Source organism: Spermophilus citellus (assembly GCF_964194105.1).
Source record: "Spermophilus citellus genome assembly, chromosome: 10".
Classification (NCBI taxonomy): Eukaryota; Metazoa; Chordata; class Mammalia; order Rodentia; family Sciuridae; genus Spermophilus; species Spermophilus citellus.
The window spans coordinates 66,875,397-66,896,661 of NC_138197.1; the positions used below are offsets into that span (position 1 = coordinate 66,875,397).

General features: G+C 39.4%; 1 protein-coding gene and 1 long non-coding RNA gene across 8 annotated transcripts in view; one reads left to right on the plus strand and one right to left on the minus strand.

Annotated features, from left to right (window-relative positions):
- Positions 1-648, minus strand: part of SLC38A4 (solute carrier family 38 member 4) — a 63,761-nt gene extending 63,113 nt beyond the window's left edge. Inside the window, exon 1 of one of the 5 annotated variants that reach the window (XM_081311704.1) lies at positions 353-648. Coding sequence is in view for 1 of the 5 variants with exons in the window: in XM_081311708.1 (XP_081167834.1) it covers positions 6-13 (8 nt within the window). In the remaining 4 variants the exon portion in view is untranslated. The other 4 variants (XM_081311709.1, XM_081311707.1, XM_081311708.1 and 1 more) reach the window with 4 other exon arrangements.
- LOC308658802 overlaps positions 1-16,534 on the plus strand; it is a 64,364-nt gene extending 47,830 nt beyond the window's left edge. Inside the window, exons 2-7 of one of the 3 annotated variants that reach the window (XR_014024244.1) lie at positions 11,129-11,290; positions 11,407-11,482; positions 11,557-11,737; positions 11,846-11,893; positions 14,409-14,432; positions 15,424-16,534. This is a non-coding gene — a long non-coding RNA (uncharacterized lncRNA). The remainder of the gene's footprint in view (positions 1-11,128; positions 11,291-11,406; positions 11,483-11,556; positions 11,738-11,845; positions 11,894-14,408; positions 14,433-15,423) is intronic. The other 2 variants (XR_014024245.1, XR_014024246.1) reach the window with 2 other exon arrangements.
- Positions 16,535-21,265: the final 4,731 nt, after the last annotated feature.

Consider the following 21,265-nt stretch of genomic DNA (forward strand, 5'->3'; position numbering starts at 1 on the left):
GCTACCTTGGCATAATCACCTCCCTTTGGAAAGCGAGTCCCGCAGGAGCCTTTCCAGGCAATCTCCTTCCTTCCGCGTGCGGGGTTGACTTTATTTCAAGTCAATCCAGTCATTAGCCTGCAATAGCCCACCCAGAGTGTGGTCCTTTGGAAAGTAAGAAGAACCGGGAACTATCCACAACTTGCGAAGAGCCACACCGCCTAACTTAAGCCCCAGACGGCTAAAAGACAGGGCTACACACGTGTGCGTGTCCCGGTGCTAACACACCAGCCCATCCAGGCTAGTACCCAACCACAAGTTTACACACCAACAAGCTCCAAGTTTAACAGAAAATGTGCAAAATTTCACTCACCCGCCTCTTTTTCTACCCTCTTCCGATTGGAATCCAGGGGAAGTATCGGAAAAGGGTGGATTGAAAGACCCTTCCTTCTTTTCTTTTCGCCTTTCTAAAGGGTGGAAATTTCCATCATGTGATAGGGGGCAGCATCCCCAGTGTCGCGTTTCCTGCGGACCCTCCCTTCCAGACCAGCCACCAATCGTCGGGCGGCAACCTGAGATGTAAACAAAAGCATCCTCCCAGGTGGGGCCGAGTAGTCCAGCTGTCCCCCTAGAGAACCCTGGAGCTCAGTCCCTGCTACCTCTTTCCTGGGTCCCTAATAACAGAGAAGAACTGAGTGTGAGTTTATTTTTAACGATTAGTTTTCTTCACTGGTTAAAGATGCGTTTATTGCATGTTCCTATGTGCAGGAATACATGTTGATCTTCAGGGGGTTCAGGGTAGGTGAAACAGTAAAGTTTCACAGTTTGGGGGGCAAACTTGAACTTTACCTAAAGAAAAAAAATATGGAGAAGGAATACAAAATAATAATAAAAAAAAACAACAACCTGTTATGCACTGTAAAAGTCACTTCATTCATGAGCAAAATGGGACAGCTGGCTAGTACTCACCCATGGGTCTTTTGTGGGAACTTCTCCACACCCCCGGAATTCTAGATCAAGCATAATCCTCAATATATGTGAAGAAGAAATTAGGCTATAATGAATAACACTTCAATTCTGCTTGTTAAAGTTTCTACCTATCATCCTAAAGAAAACTAAGTAAAATCATATTCTGATGTTTGGCAAAATTATTGTTTCAAAGAAAGGCCTATGTAACAAATATGCTCAGAAACCTGTTTATTTAGTAGTCAGTTGTCATTCTTTAGGGGGAAGAAAATCACCAATGGAGACCTGACCCACAGTTGAGCAAAACTCAACAGGAAACACGCACTACTTTCTGAATTCTCACACATCCAATTTAACTTTATTCAGAATGGTGAGTCTCACCATTTATCCATATCATGAACACCTAGTACCTTCTCATTCATTTCATAGTTTCCAATACCTGTAACACCAGCTGCCCTTTAACACTTAAAAAAACACAGTAACAACAGGAATACACCTGGATGATGTGTAGTAATCAGGAATATTGAGACCCTTATGTTAAAGGAAAGAAGCCAAACTCAGAAGGTCAAGAACCATGTATTTTCCTATGTGGAAACTGAAAAAGAAAAAGGAAAAGAAAGGTGGGATTGGGGTGGGAATCTCATGAAAACCAAAGAGGGATTAGAAGAGGAAAGGTGGGAAGATTAGGGAGGAAGAGATGGGGAAAGGGGAGGAAGGGTGAAGTGGTGGGGAGTGATTTTGATCAAATTATATTGTTATATTGTGTGCATGTATGAATATGTAACAATAAGTCCCACTGTTATGTAGAACTAAAATGCACTAATAAAGATGTGAAAAGAAAAAGTACAAAAACACTACCTTAACACACACACACATGCATAGACATATATACACCACATACACACATCAGATTAGACTAAAACCATCCAATAGTACAAATTCAATAGCAGGATGAGGCAATACTTACTTTCATGTACCATTTTGGAACCTTAAAAAAATAGGAGAAATGTTTAGTTTTATAAATTGATTAGCTTCCCTGACCATATATGATATGCCTTTTCAGTTTATCACATCAAGAAGTTTACATATATCAGAATAATTTTAAAGTCCTTTTAAGCTTGCTAAAAGCAAACTGTCTTTAAACTATCATGGTTCTACATGGATTCTTTTTTCTTTTTTGTAATGGGGATTGAACCCAGGGGGACTTTACCATTGAGTTAATCCTTAGCCCCCCCTTTTTTGTTTCTTTAATTTTGAGATAGGTTCTTGCTAAACTGCTTAGGGCCTCACTAATATGCTGAGACTGGTCTTGAACCTGCAATCGTCCTGTCTCAGCCTCCCAAATCTCTGGGATTACAGGTGTGCTCCATTGCAGCCAGCAACACTGATTCTTATTTTAAAAATATAAGTATATTTTATAAAGGCACTAAAATGTCCAAAAAAATAGGCAAGATTAGGAGAGGAGTAGCAAGAAGTGAAGGTAGATATGTATTCCTCCTTGACTAACTTGATATATCGTAAAAGCAAAAGTCAGGTTTAGAAAACAAAAGGCTATTCCAGAGAAAATACCAAGTGAAGAACAGATCAAAGCAATTCTAAGACAGAAACAAGTTTCCTGTGCAACTACTCAACTTTTTAATGAACTATATAATCAGTTCTTGGCATATATATTTTAGTTCAAAAGAAATCAAAACTTGGTTCATTGCCTAGTTTAATGAAGAACGATGGGTTATTCATCTTTATATGCTGGTAATATTAATCAAGTTGCGGGTTGAGGTAAAAAGAGTCTTATGTTCATCTATAAAACAATGAAGTATTGAGCAATGATCAAGTTTGTCATCTTCTGTGGTTATTTTCCATAACAGTAGAGTTGGAGACCATCTCAGAGCAATGTCTGAGCGGTAGGAGACAGCTGATATTTCTTTATCTTCTGTGCTACCAACAACAACAACAAAAAGCCTGCTTTTCTGGAAAAAGTTATTTACAAATAGTACTACAAATTCACCTAATGATAGAGGAAAATTAAATGTTTGCAACAAATAGAAGAGCTTACATAGCAATTAGAATTTATTCATCATTTTGATAAAGCTGAATTGGTTGCAGCTCTCTACTCTAAAGTTTTATTAGCACACTGGTCCTCAGAGTGGCTATTGGTTTTGTTGTGGCCACTATTGTTTTAAGAAAAGCCTATACAAAAAATTCACAGTACATATTCTTTAGAACTAAAGTCAATACTAGGAAATGGAGTTCTATGCTCCCATAAATTTGGCAAACATCATGTTGTAGTTATCGTGTGAGTTCCCAGAGGTTTCAGTCGCTGAAAATCTTTGTGACTTTCTGGATTGGTAAGAAGCTTGCAGTATTTCTCTGTGATCATGGGCCCTTCTAGAGGAATATCTCTCAGGTCCAACAATACAGAGAGCAGCCATTAATAGGGAGTAATACAAAAAATACCCTAGGAAAGAAATAGAACATGATTATTATTCAAATACAATTCAAATACCATGACAATGCTATAGATTTCCTTGGTTTGTGGATTATTGTTGTCAAGTTTGATAGCACTGATTTATTGGACGTTTCTATAATGGTGTTTTGTTCGGCAGTGGAGTTTTAACAAAGTATTTTTTCAATCAGTGATTATCACAATTAGTAAAATTGTTCTAAGTTACAAAGCATCTTCACATGTGTTATGACATTTTGTACTAAAACAAACCTGTCCTGTAGGTATTGCTATTGTCCCCACCCCTTAAAGAGAAAAGAAAATGAGGCTCAGAGATGTTAAGTGACTTATGCAAGGACTTAGAACCAAAGAATGACAGAACTGGAGCATGAACAAGGTTTTTTGACTCCAAATTCAGTGTATTCCCTCCCACAGCTCACCTCCTTTCTTCTGAGCCTTTTCTTTATTAAGACCCATTATTGTTTTTCTGTTTACAATGAAGCCAATCCCAAATGGCATGTTTAACCATAAAATTATGATTTGAAATATAACTCTTAAAAGGTAATTATCTCATTTTATCACAATTACTGAACCTTTATATATCTTCTAATGACAATATAATGATTAATGATTTTCTTTTATATAAATGTGAATTTAATCTCTCTGCTAAGAAGTAAATCCATGAACTGTCTTTCTGTCGAGTTTCTTTAGTGTTATGTTTTCTAAATATGCCACTGACTAGTTCTTGCTGAGAATACTTGAATAGATCACTCACTGTCTCAGTTTCACATATGATGAAACCAACAGATACTGATCTAAAAACAAAAATACCAGACTAGATCAGGACTCTAACAAGTTCAACTCGGGTGTCCAAGATTGGGGTTTCAGGATGAAGATTGTGAGGTCCCATCCCGGAGGTGCAAGGGAGAGCTGAGACTATGTAACATCTGGATAAATCTCAGAGAGCGGAATCTGTGCCCATGTGGTTAGGATTCGACACCCAGCACCAAGGAGGTTGGCTTTCATCTCACTGCTCTGGAAGTGATACTATATACCAGTCAAGTCCTCCAAGGCCTCTACTTCCTTTTCCAGCTTTACACTCAGGGCACCAATCTTACCCCTCCGTATAGCCAGCACTATAAACCTCTTATTGTCCTCTAGCTTCCCAATGCCATGGTCTTCCGTCCCTTAGCACTTCTCAACATATTGTCCCTTCTTCCTGGAAGCCCTTGTTATGGGACTCTGCCTTCTACTTCACTTTTTCTCATCTTTTAAGACCTAGTTAGCATGTTAATGCTTAAGTGGTTTTATGTTGTGTATGGGGTGGGTGCTTATCTTATTTCAGACTGAAAGAGGGCATCTTCCTAACCTGTATGAGATATTGGAGAAGTAAAGTCTTACAGAGTCACCTTCTATGCCCCTCTATGCAACTTCTACTGAGCAAGGGAGATTCTGTCTCCTACTTCGCTCAGGAAACCAATGCCCTTTTTAGTCCCTTCTCCGATGAGGTTGCCAGGAAAGTGGGAGGTCAGGCCTGGCTCTTGTGTTTCATAGTCATTGTATTATTTAGCTTTTCTTCATTGTGACAAAATACCCGAGAAAAGCAACTCAAAGAAGGAAAGATTTATTTTGGCTCATGGTTTCAGTTCATCATTAGCGCTGGCTCCATTTTTTTTTTTTCTGGGCTTATGGTGGAGCAGAACATCATGGTGAAAGGGGATGGCCAATCAAATTTGCTCATTTCAAAATGGCTGGGAAGGGTATGGCGGAGAGAGTGAGAAAAGAGTCAGGGACAAGAAATCCCCTTTACAGGTATACTCCCCTCCCCCAGTGACTTACTTTTTCCAAGTAGATCCCATCTCCTATAGTTTCCATACCTCCCAATGGTTCACTGAATTATGGATCCATCAATGGATTAACCCACTGATAAATAGATGAATCAGAGTCCTCGTGATCTCATAACTTTCCCAAAGCCCCATCTCTGAACATGGCTGCATTGGGGACTAAGCCTTATACATATACTGAACCATAATAGCCATCCTGCCTAGTTAGCTTTCAACAGCCCATAAACACAGGACTATGTACATGTGCCAAGTTTTGAAGAGTGGGGCACATCTCAGAAGAATATTCCAACCAGAAAATCAAAGGTTAAAATGCTGGTTGATATGACTGTGCAAAGGAAGGCTTGAATATGAAGACCTCTTGAAGGAGGCTGAGCCCCTCGGACACTGCCTTCCCTTGAGACATGGCTTCCTTTACTGTGCTTGCCCATGGGCACTCCCATTATTTGGATCTGGTGACCCCACTTCCTCCCTCGAAAAATCCCATTTACTCGTCCTCCAATATCACAGGTATTTATTGGGTACCTCCTAACAGCTAGGTACTGGGGATAGAATAGAGAAGAACAGACACAATCCTTGTCCTCATGAAGTTTACAGTTTGGTAGGAGAAAATATTTTAATCCAAGTCATGGCACAAATAAATATAAAATGACAAAACTGCAGTGAAGGAAAGATTGAGCCTGAGGGAAGATTTCACTGAGGAAACAACTAGAGGATGAGTGTGAGGTTTTGCTTGTTGGTACTTAAAATTTAGAGAGGTTCCTTTAAGCCTTAAACAAACAAGCAAGAAAAAAAGCAACTTGACTGAGATTTACAGTCAATCCCACATTTGTTCTTAGAGTTATGTTGACATATTGCAGTGGGTAGTTTGTTAGGAAAGACATGTTGCAAGATTCTGCAATATTTAATGTGTAAAGGACAAAGTCACACCTCTAGCTTAGGTTCTGCTTGTGTCTTTTAATGCAAGCAATTTTCATGTTACTGGTTGAATTCACAGCATGAAGGGAAAATCTTACCAGATAAACTTGACCATCCCTATTGAAGGGAAAGCGAGGAACAAGAGATGGGTAAGCGAGAAATGAAAGATGGAGACCAGGCAGAGAGTTAATTTGTCAGAGTTGACAAATAAAGGCCATCTCTCTATAGTGGAGAAAGGCAAAATAGGCTTGGGTTCCAGGACATTTATGGGGAGGGCTCAGGATTCAGAGCCAGGCCGGTCCTGATGTGGGTGGTTAGGGGTTGGCTTGATATGAAGAAGTGGTGAGCCTTTCTCAGAAATGCCCTTGGGCCAGAAAGAGAAATTTTTTCCTTAAAATGGCAGTTTTCACTTCAGATGGCCATCCAGATGCTAAGCAAGGACCTTACCTATTCAAAGGTAAGGTCAGGATGGTCATGACATTTGGTCTCTGAATATAAATTCCAAACATCCTCTTCAGATTGACTCTTTTGTTTATAAACCTATATTCTGTGACCACTTCTCTCACTTCAAAATCATCTTACTGGGTAAAGCACACTCTTCCTTAGATTGGCGTTAGACAGAAGAGTACATGGGAAGGAATATACTGTTGGTACCCCGTCCTGCCTTCTCATTTAATTGTCCTCCTATTTAAACTGGTCCCTGCATTACTGTCCATTGTCCTATTTCCTCTTTCTTTCAGGAAAGAAAGAGTATTTTGCCCCAATATAAAATCAACTCCCTACTTTGCTTCCAGATGTGGAATGGCTGGCCACCTCGTTAATGAAATTTTTCTCATTTTATCAGATGTTTTTTATTCAGATATCAACAACTAAATATTTGGGGGGCAAACAAGCCTTAGGAACCTCTCCTGCTTGTCTATAAAGCAAACCTTGCAGAGCTGTGTTATGGCAGCTAAAAACTATCCTGCCATGGGAGAGCTGACCTCAGCGAAAGAGATGACCACTTGGCATCTGTCTAATGTGTCTTCAGCTTTCTCTCATCCCAGAGGAGGTGGCATCCTGATGTCCTCAGGTTCTCCATATCAAAATCTACTCAGAGGAAAAGGACTGATAAACCCACTAGCATTGGGGTGTGTAGACTAAGGTGCTCTCTGCTGTTGATTAAGCAACAATTGACTGAACACACATGTTGAACAATGTCTAAGATACAGAAATTAATTAGATGCTTCCTGTTTAAGATTTTGCAGTCTATTGGAGGGGTGCAAATATGTAAAAAGAAATATTCTACACGAAAGCACTTGCTACAGAGGTAGCAGTGTCAGTGGGTAAGTGTGAAGCAATGCAGAACTAAGCAGCCACATGGTTCTAAGGGGAATATACCTAAATACCTTCCCCAAAACATCATGGTTATAATTTCATGTTAATTATTTATATTCTCTGACATTTGAAGAGACCCTCTATCCCATGGATGTTAGTATGTTTAACAGAATAACCTTTAAGACAAAGTGATAAACCTCTAACTGTGGAATTTTAGGTAGCAGGAGGAAATGTGCATATCCCTAGAGAACCTGATTGCAGACCCAACAACCACAGGATTGCCTCAGATTCATCAAAAGCATGGGGTAAATCAGGAAGTCCTAGAATCCATTCAGAAGAAGTCAATTCACTGAGAATTTGGGCTGTGGCCCTTTAATCTATATTTCAGTCACATACCTTGTGTCATTCTAATGTGTGACTAGGTTTGGAAACCACACTTCAAACTCTTGAAATGCCTGAAACCACTCTGGGTTTGGAGGGAGATGTCTATTTGTAAGGTCAGCTCTCATCCTATCCTAGGACCCTAACAATTTCAGGGAATAACTCAGGCCCAAACAGTGTTGGGTTCTTTGTGTTTCAGGGTCCATTCCTACTATATGAATGCTGCTTACTCCTGAGACCAGGCCCATGAACTTCAGCAGGATGGGTCCAAATGACATAAAACCTGGGACCACATCAATGTTTTGTGACAGACACCCTGAATGGGAATGTAAACGTTTCCTTAGTTTCACCCTAGACGTATAGAATCAGAATCCCTGGGATGAGCCCCAAGAATCCAATTTTTAACAGGTTCCCTAAATGGTTTTTGATCCCATTAAGGTTAAGCTATCTAGACTAGACTAACCCACTGAGGAGAGGGATTTAAGTGGTGCATTGGGGGTGGGGGGCAGTCTAGTAGGCCAAATACAGAAACCTGGTGACAACTAGCCATAGTGTGGAGGAGTAGGAGGACCAAGTAGGAGAGGCAGCCTAAAGACCTTGACCTCTAGAAAGAGTTGGGACATTCTAGGGGGAAGAGTAGACAAAGAAGAGACCCTGTCAGAAAACTAAAGGGACACTTCAGTCAGAGAGTTCTTTGATCATGGAACTGGAAATTGGGGACAGGATAACAAAGACACTAGTGTCCAATGGAAGATTTAGGTAGAAGTATTACTGGGGACCCCAACCAGAGGCTTGACTTGAAGATCAAGAGTTTCATTAACGAAGAGTGAACCAATGTTGAAGCAGGAAATGAATTCATTCTCAGCTGGGCCAAAACTGGGATAAGAGCTAGCCTAGAAATCTGTCTTCTCCATACTGATGACAGCTTCAGAATCACAGAGGGGAAGAGCAAAAGCAGGGAGCCAAGAGATGTGCATATGTACCTGCAGTCTGGTCCAGCTGTGGCACACCTGGCTCAGCAGGTTGTGTGGGTGTCTTCCCTGTACCAGGACTTGGGGAACAGTTTCTGTTCAGCTTCCATTCTCAGCACGAGATGTCTGCCTATAGGAAACTTGGTCAGAGAAATAACTTAAAAGAAAAGATCATAGAAACAAAATGGAGTTTGTCAGGGCAATGGCTGGGTCTTTTAAATTTTCTGATTTTAAAGGAGCCCCTGTTATAGATGAAACTATGTAGAAATCTGCTGTGAACTCTGGGTACTCAAGTGACTCAACGTAGATTTCCCAAGTGTAAGGTTCCTCTGGACTGAGTTAAAACTGATTCTCCAGGTGGAAAATAACGTGGCAGCTCTGAGTAAAAGAGGTTGAAGCCTAGGAAGGCAGCTTTGCATTGTCTGGAGGGAAGGTCCCTGTAGAGAGGGGGAACTGCCAGCATCTCTGCAGCTGGGAAAAGAAAGTCATGTACTTGAACTCTGGTGCAATCATTCATGGTAAGATTTTCTCATAGACCCTCAGTCCTAAAGGAAATGATTATAAAATAACACCATGATCATATAGCTAAGAGAAAGACAGGAACTTTAGTGAAAACAATCTCATGCTGGACATGCTTTATAAAAATTGATATTTAAAAAATTGATATTTTATCAGCAACTTGTTGTGTAAATTGGAATCGATAACAATTTTAAATGCAAAATGAGGCAACAGGATCAACTCATCTATTGTCTCTTTTGATATGCAAGGTACATGAGATTTCAGTGTCCTAAAAGGTATATTTTTACTCTATTCTTTTATTCATAAATATTTTCCCTATATGTTCTCCTGTATAAAGTCTTACCTATATGTAAGCTTAAATTTAATAAGGGATAATAAGATGTCATATTGATACAGTAAAATGTAGCATGCTTTTATTATATATGTATACACACACACACACACACACACACACACACATACATATACACATATGTACAGACAGATACATATGTAAAAATTTTTCCATCACAGTAACTAAGGTCTGTTTCCCCTCTTTCAAAGTTCCCCTAGTTATTTCTGAGCATGTCTAAAGGGAATATGTCACACGCACATGACCAGCCCATCAGCCAGTCACCAACTTGATTCTCCCCCTATGCTCTGGTACCTACTTCACCATAGCTTCTATGGAGCTACTTGGAAAAATTCAGAACAAGACATCCTTGCCCACACCCAGAGCTTGTCGTCAGGAGATGCCCAAGCTTCCAGCCAATGGGGCCACACCCTGGATGGGCTGACCCAATGGTAGGGAGAAAGGGCTCTTTAGTTCCTTGGGCAGCTGCATCCTCCTCTACCCATCCTCGTTGCTCTGCCCCATTCCCTCTTGCCATAAAAGCCTTCCTGCAAGGTAATGGCAGGAAATTAGCTGGGGGCAGGGAAGAGAAAGGGACTGGAGCCTGGTGGTTTCTACATTGGCAGGATCGAAGCCCAAGCCTCCAGTGTAAGTTCTCAATGGTTGAAGCCATGCCTGGGCTAGGATTTAGCACTGTGGAGAACAATCTTTTCTTTCTCCTCTTCCTCCTCCTTCCTCTCCCCTCCCCCTCCTCTTCATCCTTCTCCTCTTCCTCTCTTCCTCCTCCTCCAAAGAATGTGACTTCCCACCATTGCACATTATCAGCTCACAAATAAGTACAGTAGCTAGTGATTTAACTCTTACAATATGATTAGTACACTGTGGGGTCTGGGGTCTGCTGAGTGTTGGGAGAATCTGGAGGGCAAAGCACTTCACTTCAGGAAGCAGAGGGCCTAGGCCCAGCCGCTCTGGATACAAAGCCACCCTTCCCTTCCTCTGTCTGGGCCAGAACATCAAAGGCACCAGATTTAGGAGTCCTGTCAGTGCTCGGAGGATAGCACAGAGGAGAGAAGTTGGAGGAGCTTGCTTTGTTTCCCTGATCTCACACTGTTTGGTTTTGGGGTTCCATTGGCCTTGGAACACCTGAGACTCTAGTTCTCAGTTCTCTGTGATGATCACTGACAGATCTTTAGGGGGTTATCTCCAGGCAACTTTGCTGTTCCCCTAGGTGCCATCCTCCTGCCCTAAATAATAAGCTCATTTGTTTTCTAAAGTTAACAAAAAAAGACATGATGCAGGGCTACTGGCAAAGACACACACACACACACACACACACACATATAGCCCGGATAAGTTTTTTAAAAGGGAGCTACTTAGAGTCTCCTGGCAAAGAAAATGTACAATAATTTCCTGATTTGTAGCATTTTCTCCTACCTCTCTACCTCTCTACCCATCTCTTTTGGAGAACTGATCCATCAACAACATATTTGCCTAAGTGTCTGGCTGTGGGGAACCACTCTGAATGACCACGCCTTCTAGTCCTGAAACACAAGCCTCTGACCAATTACTACATTTCGTGGTGACTTGGGCATTGTCCCAGATCAGATAGCAAGGCATGGCTCCAGGTGTAAGTATCACCCAAGGGGGTTGAGCTACTTACCGATTTCTTTGTAACCCTCCCCCTTTGCCCTTTTGGGGATATCATATTCCATGGAACCTCCTCTTGTGTGTTCCCTATATAAGAATAAAGAATTCTGGTGGCTCTCTCTCTTTCCAAGGACCCTTAAGTTCGAAGAGATGTCTCTGGATTATTGAAAAGGTAATTCTGTGTGGTTGTGTGCTTTCTTTGTTGTTTTCTTGAGTAACTGGAATAGTCAGATTTTGTGAACCCAGCATTAGGTCACCAGCAAGGATAGATGGTGTACCTGGCCCTCCTGCTGAAAGATGCTTCCACGTTGTAGAGATGGAATTTCCAGCTGCTGTTTAAACTTCCCACATAACTCCTTCCATGGAGATACTATTGATGGCATTAATATACACAGGAGGAACAGGAACAGTCTGAAGAATGCCACAGGTAGTCTCCTTTTACTATATCTCTTTTTGCAAAGTTTAAATTTCATATTTCCCATTCATTCAATGAACATGTCTGGGATATCTGACTTCTCCCTGCTGGGTGACACAGCACAAGCATGAGGAAGGAGCTCATCACCTGTGCAGCTGGCAGACACAGGTGGGTGTTCCGGGGGTAAGCTTGACAGGCCATCTAAGAGTAAAGTGTGCACCCAAAGGCATGACAGACACTTCTCTTCCTGTGGGAAGGGAAGAGGGACTTCCACAGAGCTAACATCAATCTGAGTCTCAAGGACTCAATGACAGTAGGGTTGCCAGGCACATCATCCCGAAAATCCTGCTAAGAGATCAAGTTTGCTTAAGAATCCAGCTGGGCACGGTGGCACATGCCTGTTAGCCCAGTGAGGAGGATCACAAGTTCAAAGCCAGCTTCAGCAATTTAGCAAGCCCAAAGCAACTTAGTGAGACCCTGTCACAAAAAGAAAAAAAAAAGTAGTGGGGATATGGCTCAGTGGATAAATGCCCCTGGTGCCAAAAAAAAAAAAAAAAAAAAAAAAGAATCCAGAGCATGTGCTTCTTTAGACCAGAGTTCTAAAGAGTGAGATTGAAAGTAATACTTCTTTTCTTACTTCTTCGAGAGAACACCAAGCAGAATGTGTTTCCAGAGGACATACTTAGTAAGATTTTAAAAAAATATATATTTCTAGTTTTTGTTTCTTAGTTCAAAACTATACTCACTCAAGCCTTGTAACTACAATTATTGATTGTTAAAGTGAGAAAACAAATATCCCAGCAAACATAAAGAGGCTTGTTTATAATGATGAAAAGTTGAAATCATGCTTTTGTGGAAAACAACTTTTCTCTAGTTTATAAGTGCCACTTGACAAATGAAAGTAATGGTATCTCGTATGAAGAATATTTTGTCCTTCCCCAACTACTTACTCTCTGTGTGCATTCTCTCTTTATGTCTGTGGTTTTATCTCTGTGTACATTCTCTCTTTATAACTGCCTAGCCTTTGGAAACAAGAACTTATGAGCTAGCTGTTACGTGCTGGGCACTGTGACTGGCGCTGCCTGTGCTGTTCACATTTGCAAACATAGCACACGAAATGTGGGCTGTCTTACAAAGAGTGAAGGCTGCACTGGGAGCACTCACCCCTTCATCTTTCTGCCAAAGGCAATGCCTTTGATATTATTTCTTTAATTTTATTTATCACATCCTAATTATTTTTAATATTTCAAACACCTATGCTCCCTTTGTTGACTTTTTGATAAAATATACCCTACTTTCTAGTTTAAAAGAGTCCTCCAATATAGTATCTTGCTGGAGTTTCCTCACACAAGCTGTGTAGTGCAATGGCTCAGGAGCAATCTGCCTAAGCTGTAGCCTAAACTGATTGCTTGCTGTATAACCAAGCTGTCTCTGGGCTTTCATTAGTAAACTTGGGATAATGATGGTGTCCCTCATAAGGTTGTCAAGTACAGAATAAGGAAACACCTAAACTAGAATAGAATGGTAACTTGCATGTGATAAATAGTGCCTTAATTCATTTTCTGTTGCTATAACTGAATACCACAAACTGAGTATTTTATAAAGAAAAAAATATTTATTTAATTCTGGAGGCTGGAAAATCTAAAACCACAGTGTTGTCTCCAAGCCAAGAACATCTGTTCAGTCTCTAGTGAAGGTTTCCCATGTGGGTTATGGCAGCAAAGGGTATCACATGGCAAGCTAGAGCAAGTGTGCCTGACAGGGTCACTCCTGAAATGACTTATTAATCCATAAATGGATTAGTCCATTCATGAGGGATCCACCAATCTTTTCCAAAGATCCTGCCTCTTTTTTTGGGAGGGGGAAGTACCAGGGCTTGAATTTAGGAGTACTTTGCCACTGAGCCACACATCCCCAGCCTATTTTGTATTTTATTTAGAGAAAGGGTCTCACTGAGTTGCCTAGTGCCTTGACGTTGCTGAGACTGGCTTTGAACTCAAGATCCTCCTGTTTCAGCCTCCAGAACCGCTGGGATTACAATTATACACCACTGCACCCAGCAAGATCCTGCCTCTTGATGCAGCTGCATTAGGGACCAGGTTTCCAATGTGTGAAATTTGGGGACATATTCAGATCATAACACTCAGAAAACGTTAGTTATTGATGTTATCTTATTGTTATCATTAATTATGAGTGCTTTCTCCCATTTGCAATTAATGTTATCTATATCCAAAATAGGTTCTCTTTCTTCTAAACTTTCTATGTATTTATTATCTAAACTTTATATTCCTCTGCATGGCCCAGAGCAAGTATATTTCTTTAAATTTCTTCTTGGAAAGCTTTCCTGGTCCATACTCCACAGTTATTAAATTTGTTATGCACATATTTAATATCACTTATTGCACTATATTAGAGTTAGTTAATATAGTGCAATAAGTGATATTACATATCTATTTTACTAATGACTATGAACTCATTAAGTTAAGGGATCATGTCCTATTTATCCTTTTAATTTCGGCACATAACTAGTAAATACCCAATTGATTTCAGTTAATGAGTGGGTAATTGAATTACCAATGCTGGAGGGATGACAGTATTTATATTAAAAATAAAGTCTAAACATGAGAGCAGGAAGAGATCTCCAAAATAATTTAGTCGAATCTCATTATCCTATCCTTTACAGATGAATAAATTGAAGCCTAAAAAGGTAAGACTGGGGCTGGGGATATAGCTCTGTCATAGAGCACTTACCTACCATGTGCTAGGTCCTGAATTCAATCCCCAGCACAGCTAACAACAACAACAATAATAAACAAAATGGTAAGTCTAACCTAAGGGGACACTTAGGAGGCCAGAATATATGAATAAAAGTGCTTAGCCCTTAGTCAGGCAATTGAAAATAGTTGCCAAACAAGAAATCAAACTCCAAATTCTTCTTCCTCCTCCTCCTCCTCCTCCTCCTCCTCCTCCTCCTCCTTCTTCTTCTTGCTACTACTTAATCAGTATAGCCAAAGGAATTCAGAATATCTTATTGATTGCCAGTCAGCACCTCCCCTCTGCATATTGGAGTAAAGTCAATCACAACCAAACCACTTTGCTGCTATCAATGATAAAGTGACAGAATGGATATTTTGGAAACTATTACAGTGCCAATAATCATCTTTATTTACTAACCTCTTTTGAGCCTCTGTTTTGCAACTGCTATTCAGATTTACCAAGGAGAGCCAGAGGACAAGAGTTAAGGAAGCGTGTGTGATGGAAAACTATGTCATAATATTTAATGATTTTCTTGAATGCTCTAGTTATCTATTGCTGCATAGCATGGTTCAAAATAAAAATGGTCACTTGTTTTACATATAAATTTGATTATTGAGAACAACTTGCCTCTGCTCTACCTGGTGTTAATAGTAAGAATTCCCTTCTGAAAGAGGTCACCCACGTGGTAGATTGGTGTTGACGGTTTATGGCTATCTCTAGAGTTTGGGTCTAGAATGTCCTCCAAAGGCCTACGTGTTAAAAGCTTGGTTACCAGCACGGCACTCCTGGAGACAGTGGGAACTTTAAGAGGTGGGGCTTCCAAGGGAGGTCTTAGGTTATTGGGGGTGTGCCCCTGAAGGTCATTGGGGGTGTGCCCTTGGAGGGGATTGTGGGCTCTGTCTCTTCCATGTGTGTTCACACACTTTCTCTTTGCTTTCCAGCCACCATGTTAGCAGCTTCCTCCACCAGATGTCCTACCAAGATATATTACCTTGCCACAAGCCCAAAAGCAATGAGACAACTAGTCATGGACAGAAACCTCCAGAACTTTGAACCAAAATAAATCTTTCCTCTTTTTAAATTGATTGTCTCATTAAAAAAAAAAGTTTTAACAGTTAACAAAATGCTGACTATCAGAGTGATTGTCTGAGGTCTTCAATTTTCCTCCTCATGGGCTTCTCCAGGGAATCGCTTGAGCTTTCTCACAACAGGGTAACTTGTTTGCAAGAGGCAGGAATTATCCTGATCTCTTTTATCAGGACCTGAAATAAAACACTGGGTCACCTCCATCGTACTCTACTGGTCATGAAGTCACAGAGCATGACCTTTGGCCCTACCTCTTAATGATAAAAGTGTCAAAACTTTGAAAACAAATTGAATCTATCACAATGAGAATGATTTAACAATAATAAAAAAATTCTTAATACGGCTAAATTTATGACATGGAAGATTCCTTCCTAACAAAAGTTTAAAAAAAATATGTATAAGGACTTATTTTTAGGAATGGAAACTTGAGGAACTCTGCAGATCTATTCTTCAGAGAAGTAACAGTACCTATTAAAGGTATTAAAAATAAAAATGATAATTTTAAGACTCTGAAAATCGTCTTTAAAGCATATACAACGATTAAAGAAACACATACTCAGGAAAATCTACTAAATCTCATCAAGAGTAGTAAGAGTGTTCTAGTCAGCTTTTTTGTTTGTTTGTTTCAATAACCAATATATCCAACAAGAGTAATTTAGATGAGGAGAAGCTATTTGGGGCCTATGGTTTCAGAGATCTCAATCCATAGACAGCTGACTCCATTACTCTGGGCCCAAGTTGAAGGAGATCATCATGGGGGAAAAGACCAGTGGAAGAAAGGCACTCAGCTCATGGTGGGGTCAAGAAGCAGAGAGGGAAGGGGAAGAGGCCACAGGGAAGAACAACCCCTCCAGGGCAGCTCCCAGGGACCCACCTCCTTCAGCCATGCCTCACCTGCCTCATCCTAGTTTGAATAAATCAGGTTATAGCTCTCATAATCCAATCATTTTACCTCTGAATATTCATTCATTAACAGGAACTTTTGGGGGACACCTCATATGCAAACCATAATAAAGAGTCTGCGATGCTTGAACCATGCTTGACCTGCTCCCCAACTCTAAGCTCACTGTGATGGGAGCTGCACGGTGGGGATGAGACTAAGAATATGGGGCTTTCTCCTCCATTGGATCCCAGTCAAGGGATAGGATTTCTCAGAAGAAGGGTGAACGGCCAGCACTTCTTCTGACCTCAAGCACCAGATTTCAAAGGCTAAACTTCTGGTGAGTGCAATAAGGATGTCTGCAGACCCTTCCTCCATCCAGCCTCTATACAGAAGACAGATGCATACAGAAGGTGCCACAGCAAAGAATACCAGGGCCTGAATACCTTCATAATAGTTCACTCTGGAGAAAAAGTTCACCAGCAGAGAAGACCAGGGCCACCCTCACTTAGCACTCTGATTATAAAAGAGAGAAGTGTCACAGAGAAGTGGACAACTATCTCCGTATCCAGCTCTAGGGCAGACACAAGAGATTTTTGCCTAGGGAGAGAGTCCACAAGAACAGCTCCAAAGCTCTCCCAAGAGAAATTTATTTTATTTAAAACAGGCAGTGGGGAAATTTAAGTGCAAACATTCTGAAAAATAATAGTTTAGGTTTAAGCAATTAAGAGGAGGTTGATAGTTTCATAAAAGCATTAAGTTAAACTGTGGGCCAGAAAGTTTGCCAAGAAAACCAGAGAAAAAGACAATTGAAAAGAGGCTTCCAGGGATTAGAACAAGCCTTAAAGTTTGGCTTCAAAGATTGCCCTTGCAAAGGAGCTTCAATTTAATTGGATAATACTGTGGAGTAGTGTATGCTCTAGGACATTATCAAAACAATAGAGCAGACATCCAGACATGAGTGAAGTCTACCATCTGGGTGTGATACCAGAAGAGGCAGACAACATAATAGAGAGATCAGGAAAAGAGACAAAGAGAGCTCTGCCCAAATCACTGTAATCCCAGGGTGAATGTATTCATGCCCAAGACTGTGCTCTTAGGAACAACATCAGAGCTTTTACATTGCAGAGGAAGAAGACTCCATTACAAACATCCCACCAAAGTCACCCAACAAATGAACAAGTGAATACAAGAGAAACAAAATCTAGGGAAAGGAGAGAACAGTACCCAAAATTACTACTTAAAATATGCAGTTCTTAATAAAAATAGTTATGAAATATGCAAAGATAAAGGAAACCATAAGCCATATCCAGTAGAAATAAGCAGATAATAGAAACTGCCTCTGACGAGCCCAGATATTGAATTTTACAAAGACCTCAAAACAACTGTTATAGACACATTCAAAGGACAAAAGGAGGCTATGTTTAAAGAAATAAAGGTGTGATAGCAATGCCTCACGAAATTGAGATTGTCCATAGAGAAACATAAATTATTCACAAGAACCACATGGAAATTCTCAAGACAAAAGGTAAGAGAACTGAAATGAAAAATTGAATGGAGGGACCCAACAGTTGATTCTAAATTGGTAAAATAAGAAATTAGCAAAGTTGAAAATGATTTAATCAAAATTATGCAATTTGAAGAACAGAGGAAAATATTAAAGAAAATGCACAGAGTCTTAGAGAAAGGTGAAATACTACTAAACATATGACATAGAAGTATTGGGAGTGGTAGACAGAGAGAAAAAGGAGCCCATAAAAATACTTGATGGAATCATGGCTGAAAACTTCAATAATTTAAGAGAAAGATATTAAATAATATATCCAACAAGCTCAAAAAACTCTAAGTAGAATAAATGCAAAGAGAGATATGCCAAGACACATCATAGTGAAAATTCTAAAAACACAGACAAACTTTTGAAAGCCACTAGAGAAAACTGATTTATAGATAGGAGAAGAATAATAAGATAAACAGCCTATTTCCTACCTGAAACAATGGATGCCCTGAAGACAGTGGGATGACATATTCAGAGTTCTCAAAGGATAAAAAAAAATGTCAACCAGGGATGTTACATTCAGCAAAACTATCTTTTAAAAATGAAGGTGAAATAAAGAAAGTCCCAGGAAATTAAAAACTGAATGATTATTGCTGGAAAACTCAATTTACAATAAATAATATATTAAGTTCTTTGGGTTCAAAAGAATAATTGAAAATCAAAGAGTACTGTGGGTAATTATGTAATTATGAAAGACAAAATAAATACATATTCAGTCTTTTTTCTTATCTTAACTGAATTTAGAAGTAACTGCATAAAACAATATTTATTATATTCTTATCTCATACAGAAATGTAATATATTTAACAAAATCAGCTGAAAAGTGGCGGTTAGGAGCACAGCTGTAGTGAGCTAAGGAAATTACTTCACATGGTAACTCAAATTCACAGAAAGGAAGGAAGAGAACCACAAATGGAAAATAAGAAGGTTAGTAGAACATACTCTATAAAAATATTCTTGATTTCACTTTTTCTCTAAAAATGACAAATTAATATAAGTAACAATTATAACAATATATTTTGGGATCTTTCAAATATATGAATGCAATATACATAACAGTAAGCTCAGAAGAAAGAACAGAGCTTTAGAGGATTATTTCTGTATCTTACTTAAGTTAGTATAAAACTGAATTGAAGTCTCATAAATTAGGATGTGTAGGGTGAGTCCTAGAGTCCTACAACTCCTCTGTGGGGAGCCACTCTGAATGACTCCCGCCGTCCCTCCTGAAGCGAGAGGCTTTGACGGATAATTACATTTTGTAGTGACTTAGGCGTTGTCCTGGTTCAGAAAGTTGAGGGTGTGTCTTCAGATGTAGGTGAAACTCCTTGGGTTGAATTACATTCACCTGTCCCTTGTAACCCTGACCCTTCTGGCCTTTTTTGGATGGAACTTTCTAAGAACAAGCGTCCCCCCAATAAAAGCCCACTTCCAAACGTGCTCCCTCTCTCTGGCCAGCCTCTCGTGACGTTCTCTTGCTCTCCCATTTGGGGAGCCTGAGGCCAAGAGAAGAGAATCCCTCCTGAAGCTTGTGTAAAGGAAAAGTGTGTATCTGTGTTTTATTTGGTGTCCCTGGGAATTCACACCAGCGACCTTAAGTTCAGCTGCCTGCACAGGTTGGGGGCAGCACTCCTTAAGGAATTAAAATCTTACGTGAGAAAATATTCTTTCAATGCAAAAGAAAGCAGAAAAGGAGAAAAAGAAGAGCAGAAGACATGAGAAATATAGAAAAAAAGTTAAAGGGAAGACGTATCTCCAACTATTATCAAAATTGCAAAGGGTAGGGCTGGAGTTGTGGTTCGGTGGTAGAGCTCTTGCCTGGCTTGTGTGAGGTGCTGGGTTCAATTTCTAGCACCACATATAAATAAATAAATAAAATAAATGTCCATCAACAGCTAAAATTATATATACATATATATATAATTTAAATTTTTAAAAATTATATATATATAATCTAAAAAAAAATGCAAAATGTGAACGGATTAAGCAAGCCAATAAAATGGCAAAGATTATCCTATTGGATTTAAAATACAGATTAAATTGTATGTAGTCTATAGAAGACACACTTTAGATTCAAAGATACAAATGGGGAAATAGTTCTATTATACAAGCTGTAAGCATATCAAACCTGGAGTGGCTATATTAATATCAGAAATGCTTGAAATGTTTCTGGAGCTTGAGGGGCATTTTACAATGGTAAAAGGATCAATCCATCAGGAATACATACCAATCATTAATATGTATGCATCTGGCAATAGAGCCCCCAAATACAGGAAACTAACTGGCTGAATAAAGGGAGAAATTGATGATGCAACAATAATAGTTGAAGACTTCAGTGCTCCTGACAGATATTAGCAGAGCACTGTGCCTAGCAAGAGCCAAAAGCATATTCTTGTAAGTATATGTGGAAAAATCTCCAAATTGAATATATATTAGGCCATAAAAAGCATCTCAATAAATTTAAAGGGATTGGAATCATATAAAATATGTTTTTCAGTTTCATTTATGAAAAAATTTTAAGAAATTCACAAATATATGAAAATTAAATAATACACTTTAAAAAAATATAAGGGTGTTTGGAAGATATTTTTAAGTGAGTGAAAGTGAAGGTACAACATACTAAAACTTGAGAAGTGTGTAAGCTAGTTGTTAAGGAGAAATTTATGACTGTAAATGCTTATATTAAAAGAAAAAGGAATATCTCAACTCAATCTAATTTTTGCTTAAGACACTGAAAATGAAGGACAAAAAAAAAGACAAGAAAGGGAATAATAAAGATTAGTGTGGAAAGTAATAAATGAAGAACAAAAGTTGGTTCTTTGGGAAAAAAAGACAACAAAATTGTCAGGGTTTTATCTAGTCTGACCAAAGGAAGGAGCAGAGAAAGGAAGATCCAAATTTTTTTTTGATTCATAAATTTCATAACACTAAAATTAAGAACAAAAAGGGGATATTACCACAGGCCTTAAAGAAATGAAAAACACAAAGAATGACACGAACTATTAAAATAAGTAAATACTACAAGGAAACTGAATACCAATGGATTAGATAATTTAGATGATGTTATGGTTTAGATATGAGGTGTTCCTCAAAACTTCATGTGTGAGACAATGCAAGAAAGTTTAGAGCTAAAATGACTGGGTTAAGAGAGCCTTAACCCAATCAGTGCATTAAACCCTAAATAGGGATTAACTAGGTGGTAACTATAGGCAGGTAGGAAATGGGTCCTTGGAGGTGTGCCTTTGGGTTTATATTTTGTCCATGT